General features: G+C 38.3%; 2 protein-coding genes across 4 annotated transcripts; one reads left to right on the top strand and one right to left on the bottom strand.

The window, feature by feature from the left end:
- Window positions 1–40: 40 nt before the first annotated feature.
- LOC108654558 (serine/threonine-protein kinase meng-po) lies at window positions 41–8,841 on the bottom strand. Of its 3 annotated transcripts, XM_018106015.3 has the most exons (9): window positions 8,127–8,822; window positions 7,545–7,729; window positions 3,527–3,788; window positions 3,362–3,461; window positions 1,842–2,024; window positions 1,599–1,770; window positions 1,221–1,538; window positions 813–1,161; window positions 41–308 (listed from the first exon to the last, which is right to left on the bottom strand). In XM_018106015.3, the coding sequence occupies exons 2-9, from the start codon at window positions 7,599–7,601 to the stop codon at window positions 121–123; spliced, it is 1,629 nt and encodes a 542-aa protein (XP_017961504.1). In that variant the 5' UTR covers window positions 7,602–7,729; window positions 8,127–8,822; the 3' UTR covers window positions 41–120. The 3 variants fall into 3 exon arrangements, with proteins under 3 accessions (XP_017961504.1, XP_017961502.1, XP_089117757.1); XM_018106013.3 differs by having other exon boundaries at window positions 41–1,161; window positions 8,127–8,841; XM_089261631.1 differs by having other exon boundaries at window positions 41–1,161; window positions 8,304–8,841.
- Window positions 8,842–9,618: 777 nt separating this feature from the next.
- Window positions 9,619–20,016, top strand: DAT (Sodium-dependent dopamine transporter). The gene is made up of 8 exons (XM_018106016.3): window positions 9,619–9,898; window positions 11,711–11,976; window positions 16,885–17,019; window positions 17,089–17,243; window positions 17,303–17,472; window positions 17,539–17,916; window positions 17,993–18,230; window positions 18,299–20,016. Exons 2-8 carry the CDS (start codon window positions 11,796–11,798, stop codon window positions 18,920–18,922), a joined length of 1,881 nt encoding a protein of 626 aa, XP_017961505.1. The 5' UTR covers window positions 9,619–9,898; window positions 11,711–11,795; the 3' UTR covers window positions 18,923–20,016.
- The last annotated feature ends 477 nt before the right edge of the window (window positions 20,017–20,493 follow it).

The raw sequence follows: 20,493 nt of genomic DNA, 5'->3' as shown, positions 1-20,493 counted from the left end.
CCGTTACCTATGCCCCAGAGAGAGAGAGAGTAAAATGGAGTGTGTTAACAAATTTACGTTTAATATTTATTGGAACTTGCAAATTGTATATATAATGTATGGATTTATGTGTAGCTGAAGCTATCTTCGCTTTCGCGCGCTGTTGCTGTTGGTGATCACAACACGGTCGTAGGCCGTGTCCTTCATGTGTGAGTTCGATTCACGTGCGCCATTGTATACCATTTGCCTTGGCGGATTATTGCTGACATGGAGATGACTTGGTTTCAGAGTGTCGTTCACGTCGGCCGATCCGTATGCGCTGTCTTTGACTTGAGAATCATTGTGGAAGCGATTAAAATAATTCGATTGCATTGGAGGAGGCACCGCTGCAGGTGCTACGGGATTAGACAGCACTGGGAGTTGCGCAAGCGATTGGAAGGCATTAGTCAAACCCGTAAATGTCACCGTCTTGCTCTGATTAGTCTTGTTACCAATATTGCTATTGCCACCCATGAAGAAGGCGCTGCCATTGGGCACCTGGCTGCTCTGCAGCGGCTGCAGGGGCGGCAGGCTCTGGTTATTGTTGTTAAAAGCGGTGTAGGAGTTGGCGTTGTCAATGGCCGGCATGCTGGCATACATGGCCGTTTGCAGCGAGTCGGATTTGGAGCGCTGGAGAATACTCTTGGTGGACGCCCGGGTGCCGACGCCAATGGAGTTCTTAGCAGGAGTGGAGGCGTGCACAACGTGCGGCTCGTCGAGCGAGGTTAGTAGGCTGCTGCTCTGTGACTGGTTTAAAAAGCCGTCGACTTGGAGAAGTGCCGGCTGACCCTTACCTAGGCGGTTAAGCTCCATTTCCATAGAGTTGTAAATGGTCAGATTGCTGGCCAGCATGTCCTGCCTGGAGCCCAGGGTCAGCATGCTGTCTGCATTATTGAGCGTCGACGTTGAGGCCAGGTTAATGGACTTGGACGAGTGCATGGCCATGCCCATTTCGCTGGGTCCCTGCTGCAGTGCGCCCGTGCGTGGATCGAAGTGCTTCTGTGTGGCATCTTTCAGTGTGCTCTTGATTTCCTTGGGCTTGTCCGGCTGCTGAGGCTGGCGTATGGAGGAGATGTGACCGGGCACAGGCTCACGCGAAACTGACGAAGATGGCGATGCCGAATTGGTCTCCTCGTTCTCCTCCTGTCATAGAAAAGTCAATCATTGTGTGCAAGCGAGTTTCATCGATGGTTAGCACTTACCTCATCCTCCTCTGTGATAATGGACGACTCTATCCAGTCTTTTATGCGATTCTTTTTCTGCATTCGATCGACATTGGTCTCGATGCCACAGTCAGCCAGTGTGTAGAGCAGGCGATTCTTCTCGTCGGGACTGCTGTGAAAGGAATACATTGAGGGGCATAGCTCGTCTGTCTCATACTCGGCCATCTCCTTCTCCGCCGTCTTGGCCAGCCAGCGATCGTCCATGAACTTGGTCAAATCGCCCAGGCTCTTTGGTCTGTTTCCGCTGCGTGGCTCCAGGAAACGTTTAAACATGCGCTGCGCACGCGATGTCAGAAGCTAAAGAATAGAAAGGATATGTAAATTATATATTAGGGATCTTAAATTCTTGTGGATTACCTTAAAAAGTTTGGGTGTTCGCCGCAGCGGCATCATCATTATGCTGCCCTGCCACACCAGATAGCGCACATAGCGTGGATCCTCTGAGGATGCCTTTTGCCAGGGCAGACAGCCCGTTAGGCAGACGAATATAACGATGCCGAACTGCCAGACATCGTGACTGGGATCGGCTCTAGAATACAAATACAAATATATATAGTTATTTATTATATCATGTAGAATATTCTTCATAATGCAACTCACTTGTAGGTGCCTTCGGGCTTGACTTCTAATACTTCTGGGGGACTGTAGGGCAGCCATTCGTTGCGCCTTTCCACGACGGTACCAGTTTGATAGGATTCTCCGAAATCACAGAGCTTCACGCGTTGAAAATCCGAGCGATATATGAGTACATTATCAAGTTTAATGTCTCGATGCACAATGTCTCTGTAAAAGGACAGAGAGAGAGAAAGGATTTTCATAGGTATCATCAGGGCTGGGAGTACGTAAGAAGCGGGTAGCCTAGGAAGAGCTATGAGCCTAGGAATACGTGAGTAGCATACGCAGAGCGATTAGAACAGAAGAGCACACGAATACCCGAGAGGCACAAGAAGAGTGATGGGGACCCAGGAGAGAATAGTATGAGCGCCTAAAATAAAACTCCGCATGCCGCTCTTAGCACTACATAGTTCTTTATAATGATTTATCATTAGTTATGTTTAAATAAAACCAAAATAACATCATAATATAAATAATAATAATTAGAGCTATAATTATAAATAGTACAATTGCGCTCATTTATAGTATAACTAACTAATATTAACACTATTTATAAAGTAAATACCCTCCATCCAGCGAAGAAGAAGAAGCAGAGCACTGCTGTGGCGAACCGACCTCCAAGCGATCCAGAATGCCACTGAAGAAATGCTGCAGCTGATTGCCTTTATATATAACACAGGGTAGCCGAGCTCAGCTCTGGAGCATTGCTTCGAGTTCGTTTTTACACACGTAGCCTGAGCACCCGATGAGGCGACCAATCAGATCAGCTCTAACTGCTCTAAAGCAACTCTATACTAGCACGAAATGCTGCCTCACAGACACATGCATACCCTGCCTGGCCAGCTTTCGTTGCTCTTCGCATTTTCTCTATGGGAGTGCTTGTTTGATCCCTGATGATGTTAAAACCTCAATTCATATTAAATGCTCAATCACATAGACAGACAAACACATACAAAGAGACAAGCAAGCAGACAGATGGACAGACAGACAGGCACGTATTCAGCCAGACACACGGGCCTGCAGACAGAAATACAAACATACAGACTGACAGACAAAATATATGTATATATATAGGTATGTATAAATATGTTTTTAATAATATAATAAATATTATATATCTATATTAATATTATTTTAGAATGCGATTTAGATCGATATTTGTTATTGAGCTCATTGTGAATATTTTTATACATAAAAATTAAAAAAAAAAATTGAGTTTATAAAAAGAGTCCTTTATATTAAAAATATAATTATTATAAATATTTAGCTGGTATATTGTATATTTAATTAAATTTAACAACAAAACAATAATTGAAAAAAATAATTGAGTTTATAAAAAGTCCTTTATATTAAAAATATAATTATTATAAATAGTTAGCTGGTATATTGTATATTTAATTAAGTTTAACTGCAAAGCATAGCATATATTATATACATATATGATATATATATAGTTGAAATATTTTGATATATCATGCCATCAGCAACTCCTTCTGTATACTTACTTTGAATGCATATAATCTATGGCGGAGGCCAATTGTTTAGCAATGCGTTTGCTGTACACCTCGCCCACACCTGTCTCGGTCACATTTGAAGTCAGATCACCTGCAGAGCAAATGCAAAATACCCTGTAAATACAGCTCTGTGAACGGGCCTGTTCCTGTGCATACCCAGTGGTGCATACTCCTGGGTGAACACATAGAAGCCAGCCGTCTCAAAGGCCACGTCATACGTGGTCACAATGTGCCGATGGACGCCCAGGTGGAGTCCGTAGTGAAACTCGCGATAGAAGTCGCGCAAGGTGACATACGGCTTGGGCACTGCCTTGAGCACCATTTCAGTCTGAGATCCGCGATGTTCCACCAGCAGTATTTTGCCAAACCAGCCCTCGCCCACAATTTGAATGATATCGAATTCATCCACCAGTTGGATCTGAATGCAGCCAAAAATATTCAGAAATTAGTTCAGTTTGCCTTGCTTTGCTGCTTTGCTGATTTGTTTGCATGTGTTTTGGGTTATAACAGATGTTTAGTACCTGCCCCAAATACTACTACAATAACTGCACCTCCATGACACGGTTCGGTAATTGCCTAATATATATATATATATACATATATATTGTATATACATATATCGCAGTCGTGAGACCAGACATATTTAATGTTACTCTATTTTTGACATTCGCCGTTTGCTGCCCAATAAAATGAGTTCGCTTTCCTCTACTTTGCCTTCTGGCTCGGGCCGCGTTAACTATTAGCTGAGCGAAGAGATTTCTGGCCGTCTGCCAATCGCAACAAATATTGAAAATTTATAGCCTAACCGAAGTTCGAATGCCCTATATAGGACAATTCAATTTGTGTGGAAATAAATCTTTCAATAAAAATAAATTTAGAACTAAAAAAAAACCTCTATATCTATGTCAAAATAGCAATCGTAAATAAAAACAAATAAAAATCGCGTATATTTTGAATTATTTGCAATTTCAAATAATTATCAACAATTGTGTGCAAAGCAAATAAAACATAAGCCAAAACACGTGTCCAAAATAATAAAGAGAAATTCTATTATATTTCTTTTTTCATTCGCTTTCAGATCCCATTCAAGCGTATTCAAAATATTTGGTATTATTTGAATTACTGCGAATGCAAAATGTTTCTCTTTGGCCAATGGATTGAGTCAATACATTTATATGTTGGCCTGTCTGGTTATTCATTTATCAATCTTTCCGTCTGATTATTACGCTTCTCATACTTTGTTTCACGCAATTTTATTGCAGACTAATACATAAGGAAGCTCAAAGACTCACAATACTAGACAATATGTATAAAATAAATTTAATTGTAAATATGTATGATATATGTGTTTAATATATATAAAAACATATTGACATTTTATATGTACACGTGTTTAGTTTCTGTGCTATCAATCAGTCATAAATTGAGTTCTAAACGAGATATTTCTTAATTATTATTTATTATTATATTTAACAGACTGATAACATACAAAAATGTCTTTAAAGATTTTGTAAGCATTTATGTTTTGTATGAATTGTTTTCATATATATTTTATATACATATACACAGATATATATGTACCTATATTTATATACATTTTTAAACATTTTTTAGGGATTAGAGCGATTTCTAAATAGAATCAAGGTGTTCATACTAAATCTCATTTGTTAAACAATTTTCTGATTACCAGAGTTTAACGATTCTCCTAAGCAAAACGATGCTTTGGATATGAAATATTAATCAGAACTTACTTAATATTATAATATGTGCATAAAATATAAATAATATATATCCTCTTATAGCTGAGAATTACTTGGATATGATATATGTAGCTGTATAATATGTATCAGAAATCATATGTATGGAAACTATCATAAAGTTGGCTTCAACTCTTACGCTTTGCGTAGAACCCAAATGAATGGTTAATAGATGACGAGATGAGATACATAATAACCTATTATATAGTGATAGAGGTTTGACTAAGAACTATTGATATATTCGATAGCCAGCATAACTTAGCCACAATCATAGATAATTTATCTAAAGAGTTCAAAAAAAGCTTTATAACATAAAGAATAGAGGATCAACTGTTTATAGTAAGTCCATGCTAAAGGCTTATATTTAATAAGTATAATAAGTATTTTTAATATAAATAACATAATAATAAATATGTAAGGATAATCTGTTTACAATAAGTTCTTTCTAAAGGCTTGTATTTAATAAGTATAATAAGTATTCTTAATATCTCAGCACAAAGGCTTTAAAGACCCATCTAATATATTATTTAATACATATACTTAAAAGAAAACAAGTAAGAAAACTCTAGTCGAGAGTGCTCGACTAGATACTACCCTGAACCAAACTAATAGAAAAGCACATTTAGTATGGTTCAAATTTCAATTTCGATGTATTTAAAAATATAAATTAAATAACTCATTTAATTAAATAAATAAACATTTTGAAACAATTAAAAAAGATAATTTCGACACGCTCCGGGTTTGAGCCCGAGACCTTGTGATCAAGCGCCGCGCTTTCTACCTTGACGCCACCCTTCTGTTTTAATTTTCAATGTCAAAACTGAAATAGATTCACTGCTACAGCGCCATCTACCAAATCTAAGTCAAACTAACTGCTGATGTGACTTTAAGAATGTGCAAGAACAACCAAACTAATAAAAATGTTAAAATTTCAATTTCGATTTTTGAAAAAATATAAGAGAAATTTAATCACAAATATATAAAAGTTTTGAAGCAATTAAAAGAAAACTACAATACGCCCAGCAGGATTTGAACCGGGGACCTCGCGATCGAGCGCCGCGCCCTCTACCATGACGCCACTCCTCTGTTGTTATCTGCAATGTCAAAACTGAAATAGATTCACTGATGCAACGCCATCTAGCAGAACAAAACGAAACTAACTGCTGATGTGATTCTAAGAATGTGCTAGAAGATGTTTGAATGTATGTGTGCACACGTATTGGAAAACTGCTGTTGCTGCAGCACATGCGTTTGTTAATTGGCCAAACATTTTGTTATTTTTTAACGTCGATTGACTAAACCGAATTTAATGAAACTTTCAGCATATGATCTACATATTCTATTGAATATTTGGCATTTAAAAAAAACATGTCAAATCATTCACAATTAGCTATACTAGAATCTGACCTTCACTGGGGATTCTGGTGAATTTGGAGCCGGTATCCAAAATATAACAAAAACCGAAATTGTATAAAATGCATTGGAATATACTTTTAAAATTTGGAGACTATAGCTCTAAAAATGTAGGAGTTATAAATTTATAACCTATTGCGCTTGGGTTGCGCTGCAGTGTTGGCAATATTATGAGAACTTATTTGTTGAATAATTTAATTTCTAGACGTACGATCGTAATGAAACTTACAGAACGTAATCATGATGTTTAAATGTATGTGCATACCGAAGCACAAGTCTCTAGTATTTGATATACGACTTTTACAAAGATGAGGGTGAGGGGGTGGATTTAGGGGTGGGGGGTAAATTTTAACAAAAACCGAAATTGTATAAAATACATCTTAATATACATTTTAAATTTGGAGACTCTAGCTTGAAAGATGTAGGAGATATAATTATTTAAGTGATCTTCGATAAGGTTTTTTATCGATAAAAAACTATCGGAATGAGTTATCGTTTTTTAGTGAAAAACTCGATATGCGCGCTGTTTTTACGGACATTTTAAAAAAAAGTTGAAGTCTCTAGCTCTTATATCTTCTGAAATCGACGCGTTCAAACATACGGACGGACGGACGGACGGACGGACGGACGGACGGACGGACGGACAGACAGACGGACAGGGCTAAATCGACTCAGCTCGTCGCCCTGATCAAGAATATATATACTTTGTGGGGTCTGCCACGCCTCCTTCTGCCTGTTACATACATTTTAACAAAACCATTATACCCTGATTTCCCATTTTCAATGGGTTCAGGGTATAAAAATATATTTAAAAAATAAGACATTAAGAAAAATCGCATTTCGATGACTCTCCAGCTGCTTTTAACTACCTCATAAATAAATTTTGCCTTTGTGGGGGGCATATTTCTGCATAATTTCATTTGGAAACATTTGGCGAGCACATTTTAAGCATTTACAACGAATTTAGCAACAGTTTGGGAAAAACTAGTGTGATTGCACATTACCTTTTCCAATTCGAATTCACGAATTTTGTGTATATGCCCTCGTGGTCTCTTCGACATTTTGGCTGCAGTTCGTTCACATGGGTTGTATTAGTTATTGTAATGCGAATGTTGCTGGAGTGTCCCGGTCGGAAATATGCAGTTAGTGGACCATTAGTTTTTGCTTAGACTTGTATCGTAGACATACACTAGACAACAAAATAGAGAAACGATGCTCGAATTAAATTTGCTTTCATTTGTTTGGTTTGCTTTTGGTTTTCCGTATTAACAGCCGCAGCAGCGCGTTGTAAATATTTATAGCGGCTGCACAAAGGCAATCAGAGTACATATAGACCAGCCCAATACATACACATATATACATAAATTCATATACATATATGTATATATCTTTGTCGGCCTATTTGTAGCGTTGTGCGAGTTAAAAAAAATGCAGAAGATAAATTTCTGGCGATGCTTTGGTTGTTCGGCACTTCCTGGAAAATGGGCGCCAAATTGCATTTTTTATTAATTAATTACACTTAACAATATATTTACTTAATGCTATATATACTGATATAGTATATATCTAGTATATTTGTAGCTCACATTAGCTGCCAATCGGCTTAAGTTCAATGTTATTTCGTTGCTGATATATATATAGTTTTAGCAGCCGCAGCAATAGCTATTGTTGTTGTAGTTGTTGTCAAACAAATATTTAATTGAACCGTCTACACACACACACACATGCACTCACACACACACACACTCAGCTCTGCCTCTTACAGTTGCAAATAGAAATGTATTTTGTTTAGTTGCCTAGGATTTTGGTTTTTGTGAAATTCGTCTCGTTTCTTTTCTATTCTTTTGCCTACACATTTGCATATTATCAACAGCGAAATTAAAAATAATGCTCGTTGCCTCTTATATAAAATAACATAAACCGACAGTTCAGCAATACATATGTATACATATGTATCTATATCATTTATAAATCACTTCATTCACTAGATCATCATTGATTAACTGTTGTTTGGAACTGCATATGAAACTGATGAAGTTTTCTTCTCTCTTGATCTTTTTATTAAGTAAGTTCGTTGCACGGATCACAATGCGTTTTTCTTTAGCTTTCTTCAGTAGTCTTTCTGTTCAGTTCTGCATTTTCCGTGGCCGCATTCGATGAAAACCCGTTGCCAACTGCTCTCCGAGTCGCGACTCTCGCGGCTTTTGTCGCTGGCCAGCAAAATGTATTGAAAATGTTTAAAAAAAGACATTTTGTTTACGCCGTTTTCACTTGAATTCTAGGTGTGTGAGCATTTTCGAAATAATTTTCAGTTTTTTTTCGAAACATTCTTGAGCTTTGCGAGAGCAAAACATTAATAGTAGTTCTCATGCCGCGTTTATTGCTGCTCATGTACATATACATATGTATGTGTTGATCGCTGATCGTAGATCTTTCATGACTTTTGATCAAATCGTAAATGTTACACACATACATAGCAACAAATATTTGTGTGTTGCTTTTGTCAATATTTATAATCTGTTTATTTATTTACATTATTTGTCTGTAAAAACAGAAAGGCCTTTATAGTCATGCCGAGCTATTAAAATAATGCTAATTAACGTCTTCTTCTCTTATTAATTCAAAAAATTCTCATTCTAATGCATTTTCTGTTAGTTAACAGTGGCAGAGCACTGCTTAAGCTTAGTGCTGCTTAACAGAGCACTGTTAAAAAGCTCAGCATCTGACGGGCATAAGCTTCACACGCCTAACATACAGCATGTTAAGCTCACAGTATATACATATGTACACTACCACATGCAAGCTATATATATACACACACACACACACACACATGCATATACATATAGCTGCGTACATACGCACAAAGGCAACTCTAATTGGTCACTTCCGTTCTGAAGACGTTTCCTTGGCGCATGCGACGTTCAACTTCAGCAGTTGCTGCGTTTGACACGCACACACACACACACACACACACACACTTGTAGCTCTATGTGTGTGTGTGTGTGGCTGTGTGAGTGTGGGGAGGGTGCAGGTGCAGCCAACCACTTGTCGCAGGCTATAAAAGTCACTGGCATAGAGCACTTGCCTGCATACGTTTGAATGTTACCGTTAGCGCAACAACTGATTCAGCTGCTGTTGCCCAATTCCTAGTTCAGTGAGCTCCATTAAATAGGTTATCAGCTCTACGGACAGTGCAAAAATATGTGTAGTTATTAAAGAGTCAAGTGTAGAGAGAGCTCGGAATTTTGTGGCGCTTTTCATTAACATATTCTGCATAGTTTCTTTGTGAATTTGAGAATTGTTGAAAAATATGGATTGGCAAAAGTGTGTGATTTAAGCATTTGGAAACTAGCTGGTATGTATGCATTTGGTGTGCTTAAATAAATAAGTGGAATTCATTGGGATGTATAAGTTTCTGTGGCATAGAATATTTAATAATATTCAAGACATAGATTTACAAATTCACAATTTAATTCAATGTGCAAAATATTCTAATAATTAAAAATAAATATGCATATATTAAATAAAAAAAAATTTTAGACAAATAAATATATATATCTTCATTTTATTTATTATAACTTTTTAAAATATATTTTTATCCCCTGTGTAATTAATGTTATATAAAACTATTTAAACGAAATATTATTTCCATAAATTCGTTTAATAAATTTGTTCTTCTTTGGTTTTATTATAGGGATTATTTTTTAAACCCATTCAGTCAGTGATCATAAATTGGTTTTGTGTAATTTTTTTTTATGTTACATGATTAAAATTTTTAGTAAATTAAATTTTCTTTTATTTATTTTTAAGTACCGTATAAATTTACAAATTTTCTTTTATTATTTTTAAGTACCTTCTAAATTTGCAAATTTTCTTTTATTATTTTTAAGTACCTTCTACATTTACGAATTTCCCACAAAATGATTTATCAACAGCATCAAATAATATATTTACTATAATTTCACCACTGTCAAACGTTATTTCAGTGTCTAAAATTATTTATAAATACAAATTGTTAAACAGAAAAAAAAATACAATTAATAAAATATATTTTGTGCAGTCATGCATTGACGTGTCAGAAATCTTGTAAGACTTGTAAAAGTGTCAACAAGTGATTATTCATTTTATGAAATTAATGAAGAAACCTCTTACATATTTATTAAGCATCATTATTATCAGTTAATATTATGCGCGCTGAATGATTTTAATGGCTGGGTTATACCATGTAGACCTAAACCAGGAAATCGGAGAAATCTTATGCATTTTTCATTTTATCATTATAGAATAGAAAAATATAATATTTTTAAAATTTATATTTATATAATATAATTTACAACAATGATAAAATGTTTTAGTGCAATTAAAATAAAAATGTTTTATGATATCTAAGGGGGTCAAGAATTGCATCAAGTCCTCAGCTCTTATAACGAAACAGCAGCAACTGAGATTTAAAGATCTTCAGAGCTCCAGCTGTGCTAATTCTTTTAATTGAATCGTGCGACTTGCTCGCTTTCAATTGAGCTCGGCTCTCGGCATTAAATTAAGCTAATGCGCGAACATTTAATTGGAGCAATTAATTATGTTAAGAGTTGAAAGAGAACAAGCACACACACACACACACACACATACACATGTATGGTATGTTTATATATAGATCAAACATGCTTGAGCACAATGAGAGTAAACTGAGATTTGTCGATGGGCCAACCGATGCTTTATGTGCGAATCGTTTGGTTTTTGTGCTGTAATTGTCAAGTGTTTGTGTGTGCGGCGGCCACACGTCGTATGCGTAATATACGAACAAGCACTTGAAGCTCGGGCTAGAGAGCATGTCGTGGCCAAACAGAATTCAAGTGCTATGGACATTTCACCAACACACACACACACACACACACACACACACACAGACGCACACACACACACACATACAGAGAGACACTCTGAGCTCAATTGAGCATCAAGTGTCGGCTTAAACACTCAAGCAGCGCATCGAAATTGTCGTATGCCACAAACATGCGAAACATATTTTCAATATGTGGCAAAAGTTGAAAACCATGATTGAGGTTTAATCTAGCATATGCAATTAATATGTAATCCAACTAATTTAACCAAATGCATTTATTATTCACTCTCTCTCTCTCTGTCTCTATCTCTATTTGTAATTTAGAGCTGGCGGGCGACGGCGACGGCGAGGGTTAAACTAAAACGACGACGACGTTTTGGCCAGGGATTAGGACATCGTCGCAACGGCGATGTCACCGACCGGACAAATAGCAAAGACGCCGACGCCACACGACAACGATAACAATAGCAATAACGATCAGCGTGAAACATGGAGCGGCAAGGTGGATTTTTTATTATCGGTTATTGGATTCGCCGTCGATTTAGCAAACGTCTGGAGATTTCCCTATTTGTGCTACAAAAATGGCGGTGGTAAGTGCTACGACGACTAACTCAAATCATTCTATCTGCGCGCGAGTTCACTTAACCCAACAACTGCCACGGGCTGTCCCTTTGGCCAATTAGCGGCACACTCACACACTCACACACACACACAGTTTAACGGCTGAACAATGCCACAAAATCATTTATAAGGCTTTACACATCATTGAGCGGGTAGGAACTCACTCGAGCTGCTCAGCTGCCGCATAACAAGTGACTTGGCCTTGTTAACACTTTGACAAGTGCTGGGAAAATGCGTGCGAAGTGCTGCCATTAAATGTGGGCTACTCTCGGCCTGGGCGTGGGCAAGTAGTGGTTGGGGTGCTAAGTGCGTACTTCCTAGACGAAATTACCCAGAGTCCAAGGCATGCAGAGAGGAAGATGGAGAGAGGGAGAGGAAGGCAGCGAGAGCATAAGTTGATACATATGCTTAGACTTGTGATCTTCGCTGGCAACGCCATCATTCAAAACAATTTCAAAGCTAAGTGCTTTTGTATGACAACTAAATCTGGCAGTCATAATCGCATTTGGGCTCCTTTACCTCCTTTGCCGCAATCTGACAGCGAGTGACTAAGCATGGGGCAGGACATGCTTTCTAGGCTTTTATTGTTGCCAACACACACACACACACACACACACATACACTCAAGTATCAAGCACATCAAAATCAAGTCATATATATATGTATGTGTATATATCATAATACGCATTGTTGGAAATTCATGTGCGGCACACGTTTTGACGGCGGCACTTAGGCGTTGAAATGAATTTTCCATTCGTAAATCAGGATATATGTGAGTATGTGTGTGTGTGTGCGTGTGCGTGCGTGTGTGTGTGCGAATGCCTTTGCTGGTTGCCTTTTCCTTTATAGTTTTATGACTATTTCATATAGTATTTTGTTGTCGGTGCTGCTGCTGCTGCTGCTGCTGCTGCTGCGCTCCGCTGGCCTTTGCCACAAGCTTTTTTCTCAGCTCTTAAAAAATAAATTGTTATTTCATACGCTTCATTGCACTCAATCAGTGACAGCTTAGTTTTCATTTTCATTTTATATCATTTTTGTTGCCGTTGCCGTTGCCAGGCTTAACTTGCCATCGCCGTCGTCGCCGTCGACGTTGCAGCAGCAGCAGCAGCAGAGGCAGCGACGTCCACAGGTTGCGATTATTAGCTTTTAATGCCCTACCAGCTTAGTGGGCATTTAATTTTTCCTCTCCTTTTTCAGCTCAGCAACAGATGAAATACCTCCACTCTATGTAGTTGACATATATACATTAAGTATATGTACGTACAGACAGTGTCATATAATCCTTGTGGAGCAGCAGAACTTGTGATTGTTAAATGCGTTCCTTAGTTTTAGTTGGTTATGCTAAAGAAATAATAAAAGAATTTTAATACATTTTCAATGATTTTGTTAGTTTGCTGTTGGTTATACTATACATTGATGAATGTCATGATAACTTGTACGATAATTATTATTAATTAATATTAGAATTGATTAATATTTGTGTATGTATATATGTATGTATATTGTGTATGCATATACATACATATAAAAGACATAAAAAGAAATTTCTAATAGTAATTATACAATCCCGAATACTCCACTATAAATGAATTGTTACTGAGCCAAAATTCTGCTGTATAAAATGACTTATGATGTATGATGTATGATGTATGATGTATGATGTATGATGTATGTATAAGAGCGCCTCATTCTGGGATACAGGTTTATGTTTTAATTCTCATATCTGCTATAAGCAAGAGTAAGGTATTGACAGCCACCTCATACACTCCTTCAAGAGAATTGTGAGAACATGGATCATTCTATGCGCAACGTCAAAACGATCTTGTATATATAGAAGCATATATGATATGATAAACTGTTGTACTTATACTTGGCAACTTACATACCTTATTCTATATGAATTTTATATAGAAAGCGTCGCTCTTCGAAACGAAGCACAGACCGAGTCGTTTTATTAACTTCCCATTCCCTAAGCTCAGTTCAATGCAAAATATTGTAGTTGGATCATTTGTCTACAATTTTTCTAGCCACTCCGAGTATACTCAGTTAAAGAGAGAGCAACTCAGCACACACTCTTCTTACTACAATTTTTTAGTATATTAGTTAGTTAAATGTTTGTTTTAAATGGAGTTTAACATTCATTAATTATTTCCCTTCATTTGTTAACCCTTCGTTGCCAAATCTGCTTTTCAACTACTTTTTCGTCTCACTCCTTTTTGAAATAAATATTTAGCAGCTTGACTATACCAAGTAAAATATTTTATAATAAATAATAAATTATTTAGAGAAAATATTTAAATTATAAATAATACAAAAACAATAAAAATATATAGTAAAAAATTAATAATACATAACACAAATGCCGTACCCAAGCCGTTTGCTTTTATGGCTATGACTTTAGCATATAGAAAAAATGATTATAAACCAAATCAAGTTAGCATAATATTCCTAATTTTAAATGCTAAAATCATAGAAATAAATCACTCAGTAACTGTAATGTGATGTCATAATGTTTGCTCTCTTCAACTTCAATGGATTGATATTTCTATTTGGCAAACGCTCTTTAATTGTAAGTTTATTAGGGTAATCAATTTAGTGCGCTTCTTTGTGCTAAAAATAGCCATGGGAAAGCCGGAAGTGGTGGGCGAGGCGACGGAAATTACAGCTTCAACAGCAGAGCAGCAGAGCAATAGAGCAACAGAGCAGTAGAGCAGCAGAGCTGCATTTGATTTTAAAATATCCTTATCTTGTGAGGTATTATTTTAGGTTTCGTTTTACATTTTCAACATAATTGACAGCGCAGTGTTCAAGCGACTTTCTTTTATTTTTTAGCTATACCGACATAGATGTATGTGTGTGTGTGTGGGTGTGGGTGTGTGCGAATATGCATAATGGCCGTTGTTGGCGTAGCCGTCGTAGTTGTCGACGACTTTGTCGCCCACTTTGCCTGCTAATAGACATAATCAAATCATAAAACGCCCCGCTGTCACTCAACAAAGTATCGATGGCACTTTAGCAATTGCCCGGGCTGGCGGAGCAGGCAGAGCAGGCAGAGCAGGAAGCCGAGCGACCACGTCGACTGCATGAGACAGCCAAGCCGAGCCGGAGCAGGAGCAGGAGCAGGAGCAGGAGCCGTAGCCGTAGCCGTAGCCGGAGCAGACCAGGCCAGAGCAAAGTGGAGTGGTGCCGAAAGGAGAGACATCTCTCTCTTTGTATGTGTGTGTGTGGCCATGTCCTTATGTACGTACATGTGTATGCTTGTCCCATTGCCAGCCGGGATGCTGTTAATGTTTTTAAAATGTCCTTAGAGTGGCACTTGTGAAACAATTTGATTTTGTGTATATCTGTGTACTGGTGTGTGTGTGTGTGTGTGTGTGTGTATAGAGCGACAGAAACAGACACTGACACGGGTCAATCACACACTCATACTCTTTCCCACACATAGACACAGACACACCCATCATACACATTGTTATTCATAATATTTATAGTGCCTCGGGTGTTGTTAAATATTATAAAACTCGATTGCGCTTTAATCAATGCGGCGCTGCCCAATCGAACTTTGTTGCTGGCAAATTCAGTTTGCTAGCTAATAATGATTGTTGAATAATTGAACTTGAGAGAGGTCAGATATATGTATGTATGATATATGATGCTATGATAATGAAATTATTAGTATGGATGATTATTTATAATATATTATATATTATAGATCATGTAAATATAGTTTTTAGTATATTTTCTTTGATAAATGAGTATTTATATTCTTGATCTGGACAAACAGCTGATGTATGTTTGTCCATCTGAATGTTTATTTATCGGACTATGTAATTATATTTGAGCTCCCAATATTGATCGTGCATCTTAAAGGCAGTTAAGGAGGTAGAAGGAGAGAGGCTAAAGAACAGTTGAGTGTAAGAAGAGGAGCAGAAGTAGATTAGTTGAGGTGTGAAATAAGTAAACTAGAAAAGAGTTAATTAGAGTGCCTGAAACAGCTAGAGCTATTCCATAATAATCGACTGTAAAAACTAACTCAGAACGAGGCTCAAGAGTAGAGCTCGGTTTTGACTCTCGCCCTATATAAAGACTGCCTCTTAAACTACAGGCGGTAAGTTCTCATATATCATTCTTTAGTATGTGACTGCAAAAGTTAATAGTTATTAGAGAGCTAATGATGATTAGCAATGGCCAGTGGTGTTTAGTTTTAGTATATTTATATATATAATTAATATTGTTATAATATAAATTAATGTTGAGCAGAATTTTATTAATTTTAATCAAATATTCAATATAATAACTGCCATATAATCAAGATAATTATCATGATGACATCATGACAAATATGAGAATCATAGACAAATTGGGTATTTTTTTTCTGCCGTCTCATAACATATTGCAGTTACTCAATATGACGGGGTATCTCATAACTGGGCATGCCTAAAAATTGCGCTCCGTATATGATAATTACAATAGTCAGCATTAATGATTTGCATTATAATGTGTTAATGATTTACATTGAACATGCAGTTGTGTTTTAACGTAATTATTGGAGTCAACTCTGATTTATAATTGAATTGGAACCAATCTATGCCTCCATGGGCTTTACCTTGCTACCCAACTTTGATGAGAAGTGTACAGAAAAAATACTTTTTATTTTATTTTATTACTTTTTATTATTTACTCAAAGAACTTTTTTAATACAATATTATTATATACTATATATATATATATATATATATATATATATGTATATCATGTTCTATATTAAATATACTTATATATATATATATATACTATATATGTATATCATGTGCTATTTTATATGTATTTATATATTATAACATTCAGCTTATAAATATTTTGCATTTTTTTGACAGGCGCCTTCCTTGTGCCCTACTGCATTATGTTGATTGTGGGCGGAATACCGCTGTTCTACATGGAGCTGGCCCTGGGGCAGCACAATCGTAAGGGCGCCATCACCTGCTGGGGCCGTTTGGTGCCGCTGTTCAAGGGTAAATATACAGAATTCAGTAAATATCAAAGATCTGTTCGTGCTACATCATAGACTTCATATCCCTCAGGCATTGGCTATGCAGTAGTGCTGATTGCCTTCTATGTGGACTTCTACTACAACGTGATCATCGCGTGGTCGCTGCGCTTCTTCTTCGCCTCGTTCACCAACGTGCTGCCCTGGACATCGTGCAACAACATATGGAACACGCCCAACTGCAAGCCGGTAAAGTCCCTTGAATAGCGCTTCATTTCACCTTATTCACCTTGCTGCGTGTATCACAGTTCGAGGGCCAGAATACACGCCCTCTGGTTGGCAATCTGAGCGATTTCTATGCCTTCAACAATCAGAGTTTGTTCTTTGCCAACGAGTCGTATACGAATGTCACCTTTGCCAGCCTGGCACCCGTTCTGCCCGTCGAGCGATTCCAATCGGCTGCCTCCGAGTACTTCAAGTGAGTGCAACACACACACACACACACACACACATGCACACACTCATTCTGCACTTTTATTGGCAGTCGCTACATACTCGAGCTGAATCAGAGCGAGGGCATTCACGATCTGGGCAAGATACGCTGGGACATGGCCCTGTGTCTGCTCATCGTCTATCTGATTTGCTACTTTTCCCTCTGGAAGGGCATCAGCACCTCGGGCAAGGTGGTCTGGTTCACGGCGCTGTTTCCGTATGTGGTGCTATTGATACTACTGATACGCGGCATCACCTTGCCGGGCTCTGCCATGGGCATTCAGTACTATCTGAGCCCCAACTTTGATGCCATCTACAAGGCGGAGGTGTGGGTCGATGCTGCCACCCAGGTGTTCTTCTCCTTGGGTCCGGGATTCGGTGTGCTGCTCGCCTATGCGTCCTATAATAAATACCACAATAATGTGTACAAGTAAGTTCTGCGCTTCGTCCTCTCCTCCTCCTCTCTCTCTCTCTCTCATTTCTCATGGTATCTTCGTCTGCCTCAGGGATGCGTTGCTCACGAGCTTCATCAACTCTGCAACGAGCTTCGTTGCCGGCTTCGTGATATTCTCCGTGCTGGGCTACATGGCGCACACGTCGGGCGTGCGAATCGAGGATGTGGCCACGGAGGGACCAGGCCTGGTCTTTGTCGTCTATCCGGCTGCAATTGCCACCATGCCGGGCAGCATCTTCTGGGCGCTCATCTTCTTCATGATGCTGCTCACGCTGGGACTGGACAGCTCGGTGAGTGCTCAGCTTCTATCAAAGATCAGACAGAGAAGTTCTGACCAAGTTTTCTCCCTCGCCAACAGTTTGGCGGCTCGGAGGCCATTATCACCGCCTTGAGTGATGAGTTTCCCAAGATCAGGAAGAACCGGGAGCTCTTTGTGGCCGCACTGTTCTCGCTGTACTTTGTGGTGGGCCTGGCCAGCTGCACCCAGGGCGGCTTCTATTTCTTCCATTTGCTGGATCGCTATGCCGCCGGCTATTCCATACTCGTGGCGGTGTTCTTCGAGGCGATTGCCGTCTCCTGGATCTATGGCACGAAGCGCTTCAGCGATGACATACGCGACATGATCGGCTTTCCGCCGGGCAGGTACTGGCAGGTGTGCTGGCGCTTTGTGGCGCCCATTTTTCTGCTCTTCATAACGGTGTACGGCCTGCTGGGCTACGAGCCGCTGACCTACGGCGACTACGTCTACCCGGACTGGGCCAATGCACTGGGCTGGAGCATAGCCGGCTCCTCGGTCACAATGATACCGGCCGTGGCCATCTACAAGCTGATTGTAACACCGGGCAGCTTCAGGCAGCGACTGCGCACCCTCACCACCCCGTGGCGGGATCAGCAGCTGGCGGTGAACGGCGTTGCCACCGAGGTGACGGTCACCCTGGTGCGCCTGGCCGACACCGAGGCGAACGATGCGGCCGACGTCTGAGCTCGACCCACGGCACGTTTTCAGATCTACTACGTGTAGAGTACATTTGGAAATTTACCAACAACTTCAAGATTAGTATTAACCCTAGCCAGAATGTGTGTGAATCAATAATGTATGTGTGTTATTGCAGTAGCGGCAGCTAGAATTGATTTAATTTACACTTTCGGCTTAGCTCTTAGGCACTCTAATGCACTAGGAATCTAATGCAAATTTCGCATACAACGTACTTACTTAGGTTTCGACACCAAACAATGTTGTAGCTCAAAACCATAAGCCTACAGTTAAGACTAGCCAGTAGTTTCATAATGCGCTGCACTCACACCACTGTGTGGCGCCAGTAAATACGTATACACATTTACACATACATAAATACATATACACATATATATATTAGGCATACTGTATGATAGTATGTTTGTATATTCACCAAAACGCTGTGTAGATAATACAGAAGAAATATTTAAGATACAAATTGTAGTTGTTCGAATGTATGTATGTATGTAATGGTGTGCACATGCAACAGGGAATTAAAGGTACGATTAGCAGCTCACAGGACCCTTAACTGGATGTCAGAGTTCGTATACACACATAAATAGCTTTATTATATAGTCTGTGTTTGTGTCTGTGTAGCCGAAGCAGGCAGAGCAATCAATAGCTTATGCCACATAATTGAAACAAATATACATAATATATATACACATATATACACACATACAGATATGAGTCCCTGCCAAATAATTTATACGCTTATAGGTCGAGCAAAGTCCTTTTCACACAGCCATAAAAGGATTTCGCTCAACTCCTAGTATTTATAATAAATATACTCAGTTTGTTGTTGCGTTGAGTCGCTCTCTGTTTGACTTCGTCAGCCTCATCTAATCCCTAAGTGTTACCTTTGATAATGTTTACACGAAAAGCAAAGTCGCCAGCCATCGACCTTGCTTTGACTCTTTACCGCTTAAGTTGATCCAGGTGCTTCGCCTTGCATTCCCACGCAGCCATGTGGGAGCGCAATGGGATGCACTCGTACCGCGTTACCAAACTAATTTTACTCTGTTCACTTTAATTAAATAAATATGTATTTTAAGTTGATATTACAAAAAAAAGGCACTGTGTTTTTATTAAAAAAATGGGTGGGTACTAAATTTATTATATTTCTTTTAAAGAGAATAGTCAGAATAAAATGAAATTTATTGCTGTCCAACTTCTTGATTTGATATATGTGGAGCCATAGAACATGGCCTTAAAAGTACTTTTAAACTAGCTAAAATATGTTTATAGCATTTAGCAACAAATATTATAACTAATTGCTCTATTCGCATTTTGTTTGCCCTCATAATTAACAACAGTAATTTATTCACAAGAAAACTGAAAGTAATATTATATGAAAACTGTAAGTAATATTATATTTGTTTTATTTATCTTACTATAATTTTTTTCTGATTTTTGGTTCAGGCTATTCTTTAAGGAATTTGCAATTTAGCACATATGAAGTGGGCATGCATAATACAATTTTCCATTTCTCCATTTGTACAGTAGCTTAACAGTGAGCGGCTGTTAAACTTGTCGAT

Source organism: Drosophila navojoa, chromosome 5 (genome assembly GCF_054131105.1).
Source record: "Drosophila navojoa isolate 15081-1374.11 chromosome 5, UAZ_NAV_1.0, whole genome shotgun sequence".
In the NCBI taxonomy this organism is placed as follows: Eukaryota; Metazoa; Arthropoda; class Insecta; order Diptera; family Drosophilidae; genus Drosophila; species Drosophila navojoa.
The sequence above is the reverse complement of the archived record's forward strand: the minus strand, read 5'-3'. Positions and strand labels throughout refer to the sequence as shown.